Below are 18,610 nucleotides of genomic sequence, written 5' to 3' on the forward strand. Positions count from 1 at the left end.
ACATGTACATGACATGTACACACTCACAGCAAGACAAGGGCACTGCTTTGATGCCCTGAGAATCAGTTAGCACCTACCTATCACGAACACTGTAGGTAACAAAAATGCTTTAGCCAAACATACTAGGCATATTTGTGTGTTCTTGAATTCTATATTTTTAAAAAGGGAACTGCTTGTGTGGCAGCCAGTTAATATAAATAATTTTAAGTCACACTTTCAGATTCCACATAAATGCCATAAGCTTTCTGGCTAAAGAAATAGAACTAATTAAGTGGGAATTGGTGGGCCATTGTTTTGATCAGTCTCTGTTCTTAGAAGCTGAATAGCTCAGATGTGCAGGGAAGCAACTTGGTTTTGACTAATAACCAAAAGTTATTCTGTGTGACAAGAACCAGTGACAGATCTGCATAAAATGTGGCAATCTTTCATGGTAACATTCACTACACTTTCATCAGTCACAGTATTACAGAACTGGAAACTACTTTTCAACTCTTAGGCTTGCAGGTGAGTTGCTCATTAGTTACATGTCAATACAGACAGGTAGGTCTCAGCAGGTCCTGAAATCCATGCAACAATCACCTGAGTACTAAGCATTTTGAAGTGAAACGGCCGGTTTCTTAAAGGCTTTTTCATTATTTCTTCCATATCATAATGTAGTTACACAGAACAAGCCAATTCGTAAAATACCTTCTGACTGGACATATTTTCTACCTGTTTAGAAATCTAAATGACTTTTTAGAAGTACGAAACAGGACCAGAGAGAGTTGTATATTTTGTTATTCATGGATCAGACCAACATGTGAAGTATTTACTTGTCTTCCAGCAACAAGATGGTAGGATCTGTCTTTTATTCCTCCTGCCCCACGTGACTACTCAAGGACACCACTACTTGAATTAGAGTACTTACGTAGAAATTCGTGTTATTAGTCAAATCCCTCAATCAGAAATATGAAAATTAATGCAAATTTTGGAATTAGAGGACACCTATTCTCCACAGGAAATGGCTACCTTCGAAGAGAGGGTTATAGTACCTCATCGGAGGCCAAAGCTGCACTTATTTCAATGACCTTGGGGCTCAAACCTGCTCACTTACAGCTGAATTCCACTGAAGAAGGAGCCAAAGAGTCCGATCATGCCCAGGAATTCCACTCGACTCAGATTTCGGACGATGTACTCTTCGCAAACATTTGAGATGCCGTATAGCGTTGCTCCACCCAGTACTAAGAGATCTCCTATCAGTTTATTTTCACCTAGGAATAAACAGGGGAAAAATCAGAATGCCTCAAAACAACCATGTTTTGACTAGAACCATTGCAAATTCTTCACTAGAGATTTCAATCCTCAGTCACTAAGTAGCACATATCTGGGTTAACAAGCTGAATGCAAATGTCCTGTCAATTCACCAGTTGTCATTCAATACCCCAGCAAAATCTAGCAGAGGTGAAGGGAAAGCATCATCCTTGCTGTAGATAGCAGAATCTGAAAGAACCTGAAAAATTGTTAAAAAAATATAGAAACCAAGTGGCACTTTTCAGTAACTATTCTTTTTTAATTTACTTGGGTTTTTTGGGGGTTTGTTTTTTTTTCAGGTAGAATGTGACTCTCCTATATAGAGCAAGAAACCTTTTTATCCTTAAAAATACCTCTTGATTTATCGAGTTCCCGTCTTTTTGTTATTACTGATTTGTAAAATACACACTGAAGTAAATGAAAATGGAAGCCTAACATACCAATTGGTTCAAAATTACCTTTTCAACATTTTTCTTTATGGTGTTCTTTTAAGCCTTCAGTTTTCATTCCAAACTACAGTGCTGAAATTTCCAGTGAAAAGAAACTTATGAAAATAAGTACAGTTATAAGAGGACAGACCAAGGGTTCATTTATCCAGTATCCTATCTCTAACACCGGCTATAAGTGCCAGAAAAGTGTAAGTTGTTTAAGGACAAATAGGAATGAGGTAAAGTTTAAAATACTCCCAGTAATACTGTTTTAGTCGCCACTATTTTTAAGCTCAGAGGAGATGTGGCTTCTATGTATTTATCAAACGTGACCAGATTTCTCTTCCACGTACTCATTCAGTCTCTCACTGAATTTCTGTTTCACATATACCTTGACTGACAGCATGTTTATATTTGACCATTTATCTTTTTAAGATTTGGTAGTTATTTTCCTTTTAGTCTTCTTTTGCAGTCAGCCTCAGAAGATGTCCTTAATTTAAAATAAGCATCAGCACTTCACAAAACCTCTTCATATCCCTGATGCATTTGATGTTCCAAAAGAGGCTCCAATCATCCCTCACTGAGCTCACTCATTTGGTATTTATTACAGCTACTCACTGACACTTCGGGGAAGTACTGCTGAAAAAGCTTTTGACCTTACAGCTTGGATGTGCTGAACTGCTGAGACAAAAGTATCATCCTTTTGCATCTGTGAAACAAAGCTCAGAGGCTGAGCACTTCCACAGAGACAGGATGGCCCCAAGCACCACACAGCGATGGCCCTCTGCAAAGCGCACTCATGCTCAGAGAGTGTGAGTCTCAAACTTCAGGGCTCTCCCAGAAAAGGAAGCCAAGATCTGGTCAGACCATGGGTCTGCCTAGCCCAGAACCCTCCTCTGGCACTGGGCAGCACAGGGTGCTGAAGAAAACATAAAGAAATAGGGAAACACAGGGGGATATTTATCAGCTAGTTCTCAGTAGATTAGGAATTTTCTAAGATGGAAGTTGCATTAAACCGAACTTGAGGGACTCTTCATTAATTTGGCTGAAGTCTGTATATTTTTAGTCTATTATTAAAAAGAACTTCGTGTTTTCAGCTTTTAAGCCTGATACCTCAAAATTATATTGGTGATCCCATAATTTTCTTATTAAGAGAAATATTTAAGAATCACTCTTTATTGACCTTCTCCATACCAGTAAAGACTTCATGTACCTTTATCTTATTCTCTTAGTTGCCTTTTACGAGAGACGAAAAGTCCCAGTCTGCCTATAGACTCTTCATCCTGAAGTCATTTTAGGCCCTTGAACAGCTTTTTTACCTTTCTCCATTGCTTCTGTGAGCTTATTTTCCGGTCATTTCTTTTTGAGATGCAGTGACTAGAGCAATATATGGTACTCAGGAAGTTAGTGTATCAAAACTTTATATACTGGCATAAAAATGCTTTATATTATATTTTTGATTTCTTTACCAACAATTCCTAGCATCTTGGTTGTCAAACACCTTTTCTTTGCTCCTCAAGAGGCTGACTTTGGAACTTTCCCCCCAAACCAACATATCCTAAAAGACATATTTTCATGGATGTAAAATCCACGTGTGTCTACAGGTTTCATTGCTAAGGACTGACTAGAGGCATTTTAAAGACTTCTAGGTTAATACAGTTGCACTTGACCAATTTAATGGTGTAGGTCATTCTTCTGAAGAAACACAAGGCATAGCTTGGCAAAACACGCCTTGCATTAATCATTATTAGCATTTCTAATGTTCTCTAGTAGCAGAAATCATACAGTCCTGAGAGGAGTTAATGTTTTGTGGACTAGTTATAGCACTATAGTGTAGCATAAATCATTTAAATATGACCTATGTTCTGACATGATTGCTTTTCATACTCTCACTAGGCCACTTTGCCACATTCTTACCTTAACCCCCAGCATTATGAGGTGTTTCTCTTTGCTTTTGCTTGTAATTATCATAATATCAAAATAGCAGTCTCAATGTGTCCCATCTTAGACTAAACACACGCTCATGAACTTATTAGCAGGACTGAAGGGACTAGTTTTCAGAGACTGCCGTAAGATAGAGCTATAAAGTACTTTGCAAAATCTGGATGGAACACAGACCTCTGAATTTTAGACCCCTGTGTATTACAGGAGCACACGTACCGAAGTACCTTCTGGGTATCAGTTGAGGAAAGTGTTATTTTGAAGTATACTTGACATGTAAGGTGATACAGCACAAAGTAACTGTTTTTGCCATTGAGTAATGTGCAAAACATCAGTCAGGATACAATAAAAAGAGGTAAACTACCATATATTTATTAAAAGTTGAGAGCATGCCTGCTCATTATACCCAATTCTGAAAACAGTTTGGAAAATATCTATTAATCTCTCAGTGATGCATTTTAAATTCATGTTCCCTTACTGTAAGAGTTGGCCAACTAGACTGCTGTATGCAGTCGGTACCTAGTAGCACCTTATAGGCATTTCCAGTACAGTAAGAAGCTTTGTCAACAGGGCACACAGGTGTCAACAGATCTTTTTCCCCAAAATATAGGATAAACAAAGGAGTTTACTGAGGGCTAATGTAGCATCATTGCTTTTGGTGCATTCCTTTCTTTTGTTAGCCCAGTCCTAGGAAATATCCTATTTTCAGGGTTTGGAACCCTTAAAGAAGAATTTCAAGATTTTTTTTCTCTTTTACTGCCAATACTTCTTTTCATTTCTAGATTTTTAATGTGTAGCTTTACCCCTTCAGATAAATTATACCTGCTGATGTATTTTACTTTGCTAAAGACAACAAGATTAATAACATTATTTTGCCACTTAAAAAAATGAAGCTGCAGTCTCTCCACATAGTGATAAGCATGGACGTGGTTTTTCATATATAGGTCCGAATTAAAAGTCAATAATTCATGTTAACAGATTTTTTTGGACAAAATTACCTGACAGCTATACCTGTGCTTTAGTAATGAATATGGCAAATAATATCTAATTATTGCAGTTGGATGGCAAAGTGTCAGTGTTCTTCAATCTGTTCCTTGTCTGCTGAGGTCCACTGCCCCACACGCTCCTGCTGATCCAGCACTTAACCACCCTACCATGTTACTCTCTAGATTACTGGGACACAGGACGTTTCCTCTGGAACCCAGGGTTGAAATCCCAATTCTTCCAAAATCAGTCATTCCCAGTGCAGCTTTGGCTGGCTGATTTCACAGTAGAGAGTATATTCTTTTCTTTTTAGCTGGAGCAGGGTTATTTCTGGAGGAGACCAATAAACTGAAAGTCTCCTTTTAGGACAAAGGACAGGGATAAAAGGGGGCAGGGAGATATGTGAGCACTGTCACAAACTCCCTTGTCTTATTTAGTAGCATCCTGGCAAATGCAGTTCTTACAGCACTTGCATTTGTATTCAGAAAGCTGAGTCAAGAATTTTAAATCCCAGTGTATTATGCTCAGCTCACAATTCAGTGCTTTTAATTAAGAATGAAACTGTGCCTAATTGACAATCTTTGAAAAGAATTTCCAGCCTTCCCACATCATTTGGGTTGGCACTAGAGAAATCAGTGTGACAAGGGAAGTTGATCGATGAAATCTAACTCTAGTCTGCATTAATAGCTATACACACATTATTAATATGATTCCGCACATAAAAAAAGAACATTTTACACACAAGCAGGTTCTCTTCCACAATGACAGAGGCGATTCACAAACTTTTACTCAGAGACTGTGTGCAAAACCCAATTGGTACAGTCAGCATGCAGATTTGGTGTCTTTTAGCATCTACCTAGTGACCCTGCCTCTGTACAAAAAAAAAGGAGCAAAGTTGAGAGAATTAAGAGTACATAGTAGACAGGAGAGGTGGTTATGAGTCAAAGATGTAGCCAATTTGGAAAGGAAGTAATTGAGGTTTGCAGTCAAGCAACTAAGCCAAAACAGAATTAAACTACAAGTATTTAGCTTGTCCCCCCAGCCTGAACAGAGGGTGACCTGTGTTGCAGACACAGGGCCCATGAAGTCCATTTGCAGCAGTGCTGACTTCCAAGTGTTGACCCATTTTTGTTCTCTGTCCCTCCTGACAGAGAAGCAACTTTGAATAGTGCAGTGCTTTGGATTCATGAAGGCACAAGTTTTCTTGCCAATTTTCTCTTTTTTTTTTTTTCTTTTGTTCCAGTCTGTCATGTTCTGGTCAATGTTTTCTCTGAACAGGACTTGGTCGTACAATCCACCCATCCTTACTCACCTGCTCCTTGCTGTCTCCCAAGAAGGACATCTGCTCCTGCCATGCAGCCCATGCCCAGAATGCAGACCACGATCCCGATGAAATGTACTGCCTTGTATCGTACCAGTAAGAAGAACCAGGAGAGCAGTATCACCACTGGGATGACAAAACAGTCTAGGAGCTGTCAAGAAAGAGAGAAAAAAATCAACAAATCAACCTGCTAACACTTTTCTCTAAAATACTAGGATAGATTCCAGCAGAGAGGAGCAGCATTATTTAGTTTGTAACAGCATTTTCTACCAGAGAGAAAGTGTATTCAAGCGGTTGTATCATCCATCAGACAGGATAAGACTATTCTGTTCATGACTATTCCACAAATTCAGAAGACCTGTTGCTCTACAGTAACACCCAAAAGCACTGCTTCACTCTTGGATTCAGAGGCATATTTCAAATCCATGGGAAGGAAACCTGGGCCAGAAGAGAGCCACACCACCCCATCTGGTCCTCACCTCTGGTGATTAACAGACAAAGACTGAGGGCAGTTTTCCTGCAGTCTAGACATATGCTTTAATTCAGTAATTTCACATCCAAATAGCAGGAATGTTCATAATGTGCAAGTTGACCAGATTTATTAAATCTGGCTGAACAAATCAAGAGGGTTCTGCATGTAGAACACTTATGAAAAATCTGCCCCCTGTGGGGACTGTTAACTCCTTGAAAATACAGCCCCATATGCCTCTGAAGGAAAAACAAAACAAAACAACACCTTGCCTGCAGTGCAAGAAGCAAAATCTTCTTGCCAATAGGCTCTGGGTTAAGAGAGTTCTCAAAGAAGTGTTATAAAACAGTCTTTAATTGTGGTTTGTGGTTTTGGGTTTTATAAAGAGGCACTTAGCAATAAACCCAGAGAACCCGTGATAAAAAAGAAAAGCACCAAACGTTTGGGAGAGGACCTTGAGACTTTAAAATTAAAAGATATTTTAGAAACTACCAGTATGTTACCAGGAAACAAAAATCCTGGGTAAGAAACATCCAAAGAAATTTGACTTTAATCTCACTTCCTAAAAAGGATACAGATAATTAAGAGTCATGATTTTGTGGACTAACAATAGGATTTAACAAATTGTGCAGGGTACACCACTGTTCAATGTTGACTGTACAGCAGGAACCAGAGCTATAGGATTGCATCTTCTTCCTAATGAAAATGTCTGGAACAACTAAAGGAGGAGACTGTGTTCATAGTTCTGGAAAACTATTCCAGATGTTGGTACCTTGATTTTAGATGATGCAATTTGTTTTTTCTTCCCTTTGGGCCTATTATCTGCGACTTGCTCTCTCAATGCGATTCACCACTAAGCACACTAAGTGTGATCCAGTAATGATCACATCCCTTTTAACTTCTTTGTCTGTCCACACATTATCTGAAGAGAATAAGATTTTTGGATGATTTCAAGCATTCCAGTGCTTAGAAAATTATTCTTTACATGTGAGATACCTATGTAACAAATATTAAACTTGAGGGATCTGCAAAAATATAAAAGGCAATTTTTGGGCAACGGAAAAATTGCCTGAAGCTTTGTTTGAAAAACAAGAGTGTGCAGTGGAAATCCACCCATTTCAAAGATACTCCAGACCGTGAGTGGCAAAAGCCTTCAGAAGAGAACCAGTTCCGTAGCAGGACCACGCTGCTCTTGGGAGGCTCAAGAAGCCCCAAAAAGCAGCAGAACAGATGAAGGAAATTACAAATAGGAAAGATCCATGCTAAAAGCAGGTTCTGCTTTTCAAATGAGAGCTAATAGTACAAAAGGCATGGACAGGCCTCTTTACAGTGAAATTTTCCTCCAGCAGTCCTCAAAATGCCATCCTTCACAGACCAAAAGTGAAAAGGGAGAAGGTCTGAAAGAACTGTCACGAGATCCTTCATCTGCTCAGGGCATCTGTTCTGCCCCTGAAAAGCCTATAATGTGTACGGCATATAACACACCTAACACTCAGTAACTAGTCTTTGCAAAACCATGAATACACAAGACACCACAGGCACAAGAACAACTCAGAAGTCACACTGCTGGAAGCAGCTGTCTCCTGGGGCAGGGAGAGGTGGTGGCAGGACTACTGGGCATACTCATTAAATCCTGGCATGTGGTGCAGGTGAGGTGGCACATGGCCTTCTTCCGGCACTGCAAGGAGGGACAGGGCTAATCCAGCCGGAACGGATGGTCACTGCTGCATGGATAACATCCTCTGATCATTTCTCATTTGCTGCAGATTACAGCACTTCACTAGTGCAGCCCTAGCATGCACCAGCAATAGGTGGCACATCGAGGGAGCTTCAGTGTAACCTATGGGATGTGGACAAAACTCAACACCCCCCCTTCTCAATCCACAGCTCATGTCATTATGCCAGACGTGTTCTTCATCTGCTGCGCTGGCAGACAGTGCACCCATCCTCTGTGCTGAAGATGGAGGTAAGGTGGTACCAAACAGCTGGGAGGCAGTTACTCCTTATACTGCTCATAGCTATCCTAAAAAGTGTGAATGCCTCCATCACATTCCCTTGCAGTGCAGCATTGAACAGGTGAACCTAACTCACAGTTTTCTGACCTTATCACTGTTTTCCACTCCTTAAAGTGTGGCTACAAAGAAGATGAAGTCTCTTTCATCACTAGGAGCCACATAGAGAAGACAAGGGGAAATAGGTACAAGTTGCACAGAGGAAGGTTTCATCTTGATGTAAGAAATTATTTTTTTACACTGGGAACAATCAATCACTGGAACAAACTCCCCAGGGATGTGGTAGAGTCCCCATCACCAGAGTTTCTGCATCACCAAGATGTGATTTGGCAGGGTGCTAAATAATCTCATCTGTCCCAATAAAGGTTGGACCAGATGATCTTTGGAGGTCACCTCCAAGCTGGGCCATTCTGTGAGTCTAACTTCACTGGTAGTTGGCATCAAAACAAGGTGGAGAAGTACATGGGCAGGCATCTGTATCACCTTGGAGAAGGCAATCAAAATCTGTCACCAGTAAGAGCCACCTTTACTTGGCTCAGTGCACATGGCTTCCCTTCCACTCTGTCCTCCTGGAGTCACCAGTAACCAGTAGATTATACCAACTCAATTAACTTTGCACTGGAGAAGAGGCACCCTTATACTTGATTTAGAGTTGAACATGAGTAAAAGAGGACCAGCCAGAGGTACTGCACAGTCTGCCATCGCCTTCCTCAGGCGAGTATCTAAGATTTGAGCACCCTCTTTCCCACACATACACGCAGACCACCTCAGATGACTGTGCCCAAAACAGAGCAGAAAGCCTTATACACAGTTCAGCACAGAGGTGTTTTTAAGAAACCACTCATAAGTCAGACAGTAAGCATCTGCAATCATCTTTCCAGTTCTTTTCTGTGGAAAGGTAAGTGAACCTTAACCATCACTGGACTATCTGAATTTGCAAAATCAGGAGCTCTGGTCACTCACGAAAACAGTGTTTAAGAATAGATTCAAAAGTATGAAGATGTCACCTTTCAGTCACTAACTACTGCCTCTCAAGAAACCCAGAGTGACTCAATGGATACTTTTAACCCCTAACATCTGGAACCCCTTGCTCATCTTTACACACAGGACATGACATTGTATGTTCATTGTGGGACAGGAGTTCTGTCAAGGGATGCTTTACTTACTCCAGACAAAACCCAGAAAAAGATTTTATTGTGAATAGGAGATATATTAGTGTGCTAGTGTGATTTCAACAGCCAGTTTTAGAAATTGTATCTGCAGCATGTGTCCTTCCAGATGCAAATTCTCACTAACAGTCTTTCAGTGGGAGATTTTTAAAATTCCTCTCATTCCATAAATATTTAAACATACCTGTGCTTTCAAGTACGTGAAGATGTGTCTTTTAAGTGCTAACATGAAGTGAAGCATGAACAGAACCTGTAACAAACAAGCAACACTGACAGCAGCTGGAAAATGCCCTTTTGGGGCTGGTAGTCCAAGGTCTAATCCACAAATTGCTACTTGAAATACTGTAACATCAATAGATATAAACATTAAATGTAGGTAATATTCACTGACATTATATAGTTCTTGAATTGTGCTAGTTTAGACCTATAATTACACAATGGGATATATGGAAATAAATTAGGTTACTACAATATAAGCAATAAGATAACCTAGTGTATCTTGCTTAACCATTTTTCAGTTATTGCTTTACATTTAATTTCTTTAGGACTAAATTCCTCCTGCCTTTCTTTTTTCCTCAAATAAATCGCCTAGTAGAAAAAAAAATGCATATGTATTCTACAGACAAAAGATGTGAGATCGTGATTTGCAGTCAGGCTTTTTTTTTTTTTTTTCCTTTTTTAATTTCTTTTGTTTGTTATTAGTTATTTCAGCTATTAATAAAAAAAAATTATACCTAATTGTCATTTTCTCACTATAAAGCTTTTACAATAACAAAGGTAAATTATGCTTAGCTTGAATTTCATTGATAGTACATAAAGGTAAGTTGTTTACCAGTATTTCCCTAAGAATCATCTTTGATATTTTCCTTCTGACCTTGACAACCCTGTCATTATGTTAAATTAATGAGTAACTGTGGTTGTCTGTGGTTTTCTGCAGTTACAGCTCTAAATTGTGCTCCTTTCTAAGGCAGGATACAAAAATATATGATCTATTCACATACCATCCCACAGAAACTCCTTTCTATTATAAAAATGCTGTGTTGTTGTAGGGATTGAAGATTATTATTTGACTCTAAAAGATATCACACTGCATTTAAGTCTGTTGATGATACACAATGTTGAAATGTATTTCCTCCAATGACTTGTTTGTTAAATTACATTGACTTTATTATGTTTGTGAATCATAGACAAATACTCTCTTGCTACCGCTAAATATCCAGTCTCTGATCTCACAAATTCAGCATGTGTTTGCACATCTATAGCAAGAATGTTCTGCTAGTCATTGGGAAGGAGAGCTGGCAAGCTTTACAAGGAAGGTCTGTAATACAGAGGTTGAACTGCTGCTCTGCAGTGATACCAAAAAGAAGAAGAAAGCTGGGCAGCAAACTCCCTATGGGAACAGCTGAGCTGAATTTCCCTTTTTAAGGATTCATGGGATTTTTTTTTTCCCCAGTTATAAGCCCCTTTTTTCACATTAGGGGTTTCTCATTAGTGCTGCCCTCCAGCAAATCATGTGGAGAATCAGCTGCACCCTTTACTCAGCCTGCTCTCCAGAGCAGAGGGATCAGTAGAATCTGTCGCATCCGCCCAATGTTGTATGGTCAAGTACATGTGACGGCTATTGAATTTCAGCATGCAACCTGGTAAGTTTAATACAACAGCAAGTGCTATATCCAGTAAGAGACACACCTTCTGACATTTGCTTTGTTTTTCAAAGGAAGAAAGAGTTTGCTGCCCATTTGAGGGCTTTCTGTTCCAATTTTCACACTACCTTCACAATACCACACACACTTGATTCAACTGTACAAAAGCAGCGATGATGTGAACCCTCACAGAGCTGGCTGCTGGCTGCCAAGGGAACTGTATGGCAATTATGCTACCCTGTGACTGAAATCTTCTGCAGGGAAGGTTTCTACCTTCTAGATAGTTCTACCAGGATGCTGGCAGCATTTCTAACAGAGTTATTTCAAGCAAGTCAAATAAAAAAGGAGCATTGTTTTTACCTGTCATGTTTCTATTCACTATCTCATCACAACTTACTCACTTTTTTGCATGGTTTTTACACAATCATTGAATTGATTTAAAAACTGTTACTTACTTCATTCAGCCAAAATACACGGTGCTCTGGGCAGAGAGATTGATGAAAGAATCAGTTAGTGTTGTAATTTGTTTAGGAAAAAAAAAATAAAAATTAAAATGTCTAATTTCCATGACATGGAGGAAACAAAAGCCAGAGGGCTGCTCCCAGTCTGAAGCCTCTTTAAATCAGTATTTTGCCCACAATATCTCTAGATTTTTTTCCTTAGGGCCACAACAACAATGCTTCTATAACTGTTCCCATCAGTTCCCTTCATCTGTTCTCAGGATTTTCTCTGCAAACACAGAAACCTGTTCAAAATTTTTACTATTGAAAGACCTTCCCCTACCACTGATTTGCACGCACCAACACCTGAGATGAGGATTGTCACAGCTTCAGCTTTCTGTGTACATACAAGGAATCCAGTGACTTCCTGAAGTTACGTTAAATGAAAGGTGGTGGTCACATCCAATCCACAGCTCCTCTGCTCTCAACTCTCCTCACATGGACACATGGACACACTTTAATACCAACATGAGTAATCACATCATGACTCTTGAAAAAAACCCTCCTTAGGACACAACTCTTCAACCTCTCTTCTCATTACATGCACTGCAGCTCTGCTTATGCAAGGTCTGCTCAAATACCAGGAGGAATATACCAACAAACTGACCACTGAAATGGCCCTTCCTTTAGTTGCCTTCTTCCTCCAATTTTACATACTATTGTCAGAAACATCATTCTAAGATAGCAGACAGCTCTGCGAGCAGTCACATGTTTCTACAGAACTGTTTTCTGGTTTGCTTCTCTATAAGTAAAATGACTGGATAAGGGCTTTGAAGACCATTTTCTCAAGGTTACTTATTAGAAACTTCTCCATGTCATCAGCTTCTGTAAGCTATGCAGGGGATTAGATCCTGGCAAGGAAAAATCATGCATGTCTCCCGCAGAAAAACCTCTGTTTCTGCATTTCCTCAGTAAGAATACACAAAATAAGCAGAGAACACCAAAATCTCTGCTGTTGTAATGGGCACAGCTCTGCTGACTTTAATGAGATTTTGCATATTTTTGTTAGTAAAAAGTTCGGCTCATGGTGAATTTTACCATCAGAGGCAGAAGCTCTGGATACTGAGAGCTCTGTTGACTCCAAAAATATGTACAGAGATTGAGCATGCTGAGGGGCTGGTTTGCGAACCACAGATGTGTAACACAGTTAAAAGACAGAACAACAACTCGAAGTGTGATAATTAATCAGATGCAAGATACACCCCACAGACTCTTACAGTATAAATGTATGGTATGCAACACTTCTGCACAATGCTGATCTATCTGCAAACCTTAACATTGCACTATTCTCTCACCACCCTGAAGCAAAACAGGAAACTATGGTCAATCTTACATGCATAGGACTGGGGAGAGGAAGGGAAGGAGTTAAATTTATATCTGTTTTTGAGATATTGCACTTTAGTGGGCACCGGAAAAGGTGGATCAACAACTTCAGTATTGCACATACCCTGCACCTCACCTCCCAGATTTGCTTCAAAATTATCTCAGAACTTCTGCCTCGACATATATTAGTCCATAGGGACTGAGCACAAAGCAAAGTGTATTGCCATCCAGCACTCCTATAATAAGCACTTACTGCTGACTCCTTTCCTTTTCCAGTGGCAGTTGTTGAGGTATGAAAACTGCCAGAGGTAATTGGAAGTATGATGTACTGCCGAGCCTCAGAGTGATCTAAGAGCAGTTGAGAACATTGGCATTGTAGTCTTTACTGTCTGTCTCCTGGTGTCTATAAATTCCAGCTTTTACTACCTTTGTTTTCATCATGCCAATCAAAGGCTTGATTGCCCAAGGAATCAATTACCAGATAAATCACTATTTGGGAACACAGCTCTCTCTCTCGGACAGTGCCTTACTAGTGACACCATATGCATATTCTACAGTACTACTATGCAAGGCGCTGCAGAAATAGTCCAATTTCTATGTGATATCATAACACAGAAAAAGAAGGATAGCATTTCCTCTGGAGAGTGCAACACAACAGTGTAATATGGAGGTGGTAGAACAGTGGATTGCAGCAAGGAGAGCTAATTAATGGGACAATAAAGGAGAGGGGAGAGGACAGCCTGCCTCATAATGCAGCTTGGTATGATGAGAAAGCACTTACCTAGCAGCAAAGGTTACAAATGTTGGTATCATAATAGGTTTAATGGAAGACATTATGGACTTGGTAGAATGTAGGTGTTTGGTACACTGTAAATGCAGTACAGGGAAGTCAAAACATAGTTTTAAACAAATCAAATGTCTAGATCTAAATAACAGCAAAAATTTTGCAATCTTTAAATTCCCTGGGGAATTGGGGGAACTGATTTTATCTGCTGTGTAGAAGGTGCCCCTAACTAGTTAAAATACCCTTATTGAATACTTACTAAAAACCTTCCGCAGGCCTACATCAGGGTTGTTTTAAAAACCATTTGAATAAGTATGGAAAGCATTACCACAGGCAGTCCTGAAAGTTAAGCGTATAATCCATGGGATCAGGTGCTAGTGTACATAGGAGCATTTAATGTACTTTCTGCACCTGCTACAGCTGAAGCACAAGAAGGCTGCAAAATCTAGTATAAGTTACATTAATGCGCCAAAGAGAAACTAAAGATAATTTTGCGAGGTTTTGGCCACCTGGGAATCAGGACACGTGTCAGAGCATGAAGTGTGACTGATCTCTTGCACTTCTGGTACTTCTTGAAATGCATGGTTTTGGATATCAAATTGATCCATCTACAAACTGTGGGCCTTTTACCTGGCATATACTCAAATTTTAAATGCACCCTCTAGAGAACAGTCTTCACTTACTAGCCGGAGCATTTTCATGGCTGTGGGAAGTCTGAGTTTCAATCCCCACAGCTAAGGCGGAGTTAACTCAAGCCCTTTCTGTAGGTATTGTTTTAACAGCTATGACTTCATGTAAAAGGTGGCTCCACCCTCGCAATTTGGAGAGCACCGCAGGCTTTTTGTAAGCACTTGAGGCATCCTAAGATCATATCTAACAAATTGAGTTCCTCAGGGTACTTTGATGTAGGAATACCTGGCTTTTGAATTTTAAAATGGAGACAGGTATTTAGGCATCTGTATTCATCAATACAGAAGCCCTCTGGGCATGCAAAGAACCACAACTTAAAGCTTCCAAAGAAGGAGCGACCTGAGAGGTTGGAACACGTGTTTTCATGTCTTTGGATTGTGCTCTGAGCAGCAGGTTAATATACGTAGACCCAGGAAAGTTAGACGTCTACAACATTCTAGGTATGTAGACAATTAGATGTGGGTTTCTTGGATTGTTCTATTAAATCTAGTTGCCCCTGGACTGCACTGCAGGTACCTTTGCATGGATTTTATCCTTAGCAATTGGCCTACACCTTGATGTCTGAAACATAAACAGTGCATTGGTTTTCAATCTAATTTTTATGTCACCTAGTTTATATGGGAGGTCTTTTGGTTTGTTTGCTTTTTTTAAGGGAAAATTACAAGTTTTAGGCTTCACAGTACTTTGTTTTTATCTTACGATGGATCTGAGCGTCTCATTCTCAGACAGTAATTATAGAATCCACAAGGATTTGAAATAATCAGAAGCACGTCCCAGAGAAAAGGTTCCACATTAACCTCTGATTTATGCCTGTGTGTCCTCATTCACTGTGGTTCTGAAAGCAGCCGGTGAAAGACATATAGGAAAGTTTATTAGAAAATTCTGTTTTCCCAGACCCAAATCAAAAGGGAATTTTAAAGGAAAGTATAAGAAAGATTGGATGTGAAAGTGGGGAAAAGTAGGGCACCACTTTTCATCTTTTCCTGGAATCGTGATGAGATAAATGTCCATTAAAATAAGAAAAAAAAAAAAAAGATGGAGTTTAAATTAGAAACTTTGACAGTCCTAAGATTTTAAAGCTGCTGAACCCCTGGAGTTTTTTTGTGAAAGCAGAGCTGCAAATCAATTGCAATAAAGGTATATTTCCATAGTTAAACTTCAGCTTTTTACTGGGAGCAACTTCATGTTTTTTGCCTAAAAGCACCACAAGCCCAGTACACTTGCATATTTGTTTTGCATGATGGAGCAGAGATATCATGTGGAAAAAAAATATATGCTGTAAAACTGATTTCCTACTGAAATGGTCCATGCGTTACCACTATAAAAATACTACAAGATTTCTCATTTACTGAACTGAAAATTCCAAAACATCTTACATTCTCCCCATCAAAAATGCCTTGGTCTAAAGCCTGTTGAAAATAATATCCTGCTGAATTGACTTGAGGGGCTTGATTCTCAGTCAATGTATACATTGGGATAACTCCCACAGCCTTCAGTCAAAGCTATACTGATTTGTGGTAGGTAGCAATGGATTCTCAGGTCTCAGTTCTGAAAGGATTTGAACTCTCCTTGCTATGTGCCAGTGAGAATTTATGGCCTCACAGCTAGTGCTCTTGCAGGACCAGGCCTTTCAGAAAATGCTTGAGAGACTGGTCCTGTTAGATTCTTCAGAAATCAGATTCTAGGAAAGTCTTGCTTTCTTCCATCTTTTACTTTCCATTTCTTCAGTCTTCATTTCATACCATAACACACTTTGACCAATGCTGCTTCAGGCTGAATAATCCCCCGAGCTTTTTTGGTTTCATCATTAAATAGGGTGTTGTTTGGCTACATTTCATAAAATGTGTCATTTGATTCAACATCTTCATGGATTACCTCATGCTCATCCCATTCTCACCATATCTTTGGGCCTGTCTACATTTAGAACCTCATGCAAATTAAGGCATGAATTGAATTTAAAACACAACAGGTATTCCCAGTCACTCCATGTGTATCCAAGCAATCCAGGACAACTATGAGAAAAGGAGACACTGCATTCATTCCACTCCTGAAAGCAAGCTTGACACAGCATTTGAGCTTCCACCTCTTCCTTCTTTCAAGCTACATAGGAAAGAGACCTAAACTCTATTGTAACCTTTATGTGGAAGAGGTCTAAAATGGACATGATGCTGTCAGTGCCCTATGACAGTTCTCCTGTTCCACCTCTTCTCTCTCTCAATATAAAAAGAGACTGTGGTTCATTTCAGCTAATAAATTCCCTGCCGAAACACAGGTAATGCCCTTGAACTCTCCTGCCTGCTTCCTCCTCACACTGTAGTTTTCGATCGCTCACACTGAAGGCTGTGTTCATTGCAGAAGAGCATCTTCTGGAATCGATGTTTCATGGGTCTGGCCAAACGAACCTCTGACGTGCTTGCTGGTGGCTGTAGGAAATGGGATTTAATGACCTGGATTGTCTTGCTCAGTCCGCTATTTCTACTTGCTATGAGTGAACATGCAAAAGCAGCAAATCAGCTTTTGCTTTTCTCTTTGAGGCTTTTAGTAGCTATAAAATCAGACAGTGTGAGGTTTACGTGGATTTATGCTTTACTTTATACTGAGCAATCTGATTTGGAAAAGTGTTAAAAAGCAATATTACATTGTCTGGGCACATTTCAGAATTCTCAAAACAACATTCTGATGGTAGAGGCATTTGTGAATATTTAGCATAAGCCTCACACTCAGATTCCTTCAATTCATACTTTTCTTCTATTTTTGCTTCTTATTCAGCTAAGGAAGCTCAGTATTTTCCAGTATCACTTTTCAACTATGGAAGAGATATATTCCTAATTAGCTTTGATTCTGCAGAACATTGACTGATGCTTCTCTGTTTTACTGGCTCTAATACAAACTTCAGGCAAATAAGGAGTAAAATACACTGAACACTATGCAGTGTTGCCTAGTTATGTAGAGACAAAGTAAAAAGGGAGTAGGTTTGCTTTAGAACAAGTAGCAATGAAGTATGTAATGTTTTCCAAAGATAGACACTTTTCAGTCTCCTGAAAATGTTTCTATTATTCACTTCTCTGCTTAAATTGGAAGAAGCCTGATTCTTTTGTGTTTGTATTTCAAATATACAGGTTGGATCTTTGCAGAAATCGCTACTCTAGCTTTGGTTCACTGCATGTATAATTTTTTAAGGGAGAGTACACTTTTTGACAGCTGAAGTTAAGCTGTTATATAACATAAAACATCTAACAGCTTGCAGTAAAGTAAGACTTCATCATAACTACATTCATTTTACTTAATGACAACTTTTGCTCTCAGATATAATTACGGATTTCTAAAAGCCTGAGTTGAGTTTGCATGGCAAGGGTTTGGTAGTGGGGGGGGCTACAGGGTGGCTTCTGTGAGAAGCTGCTAGAAGCCTCCCCCATGTCCAACAAAGCCAATGCCAGGTGGCTCTAAGATGGACCCACTGCTGGTCAAGGCCAAGCCCATCAGCAATGGTGGTAGCACCTCTGGGATAACACAGTTAAGATGAGGCAAAAGTTACCATGCAACAGGAATTGCAGTCAGAGGAGTAAGAATATGAGAGAAAAACAGCCCTGCAGACACAAGGTCAGTGCAGAAGGAGGGCAGGAAGAGGTCAAGATGCCAGACCAGAGGTTCCCCTGCAGCCTGTGGTGCAGCCCATGGTGAGGCAGGCTGTCCCCTGCAGCCCATGGAGGTCCATGGTGCAGCAGATCTCCACCTGCAGCCCCTGGAGGACCCCACGCTGGAGCAGGGGGATACCTGAAGGAGGCTGTGGCCTCGTGGGAAGCCCTCGCTGGAGCAGGCTCCTGGCAGGAGCTGTGGCCCATGGAGAGAGGAGCCCACACTGGAGCAGGTTTGCTGCAGGACTTGTGACCCCATGGGGGACCCACGCTGGAGCAGCCTGTTCCTGAAGGACTGCACCCCATGGAAGGGACCCACGCTGGAGCAGTCTGTTCCTGAAGGACTGCAACCCGTGGAAGGGACCCATGCTGGAGCAGTCTGATCCTGAAGGACTGCACCCATGGAAGGGACCCACGCTGG

General features: G+C 40.2%; 1 protein-coding gene across 1 annotated transcript in view; it reads right to left on the reverse strand.

Moving 5' to 3' along the window:
• SLC35F1 (solute carrier family 35 member F1) overlaps positions 1–18,610 on the reverse strand; it is a 239,512-nt gene that overhangs the window by 33,300 nt on the left and 187,602 nt on the right. Inside the window, exons 4-5 of the mRNA XM_030490249.1 lie at positions 5,956–6,115; positions 1,094–1,250 (exon numbers count right to left, since the gene is read on the reverse strand). Coding sequence (XP_030346109.1) covers positions 1,094–1,250; positions 5,956–6,115 — 317 coding nt within the window. The remainder of the gene's footprint in view (positions 1–1,093; positions 1,251–5,955; positions 6,116–18,610) is intronic.

The sequence above is a fragment of the Strigops habroptila genome, chromosome 6 (genome assembly GCF_004027225.2).
Source record: "Strigops habroptila isolate Jane chromosome 6, bStrHab1.2.pri, whole genome shotgun sequence".
Lineage (NCBI taxonomy): Eukaryota > Metazoa > Chordata > Aves > Psittaciformes > Psittacidae > Strigops > Strigops habroptila.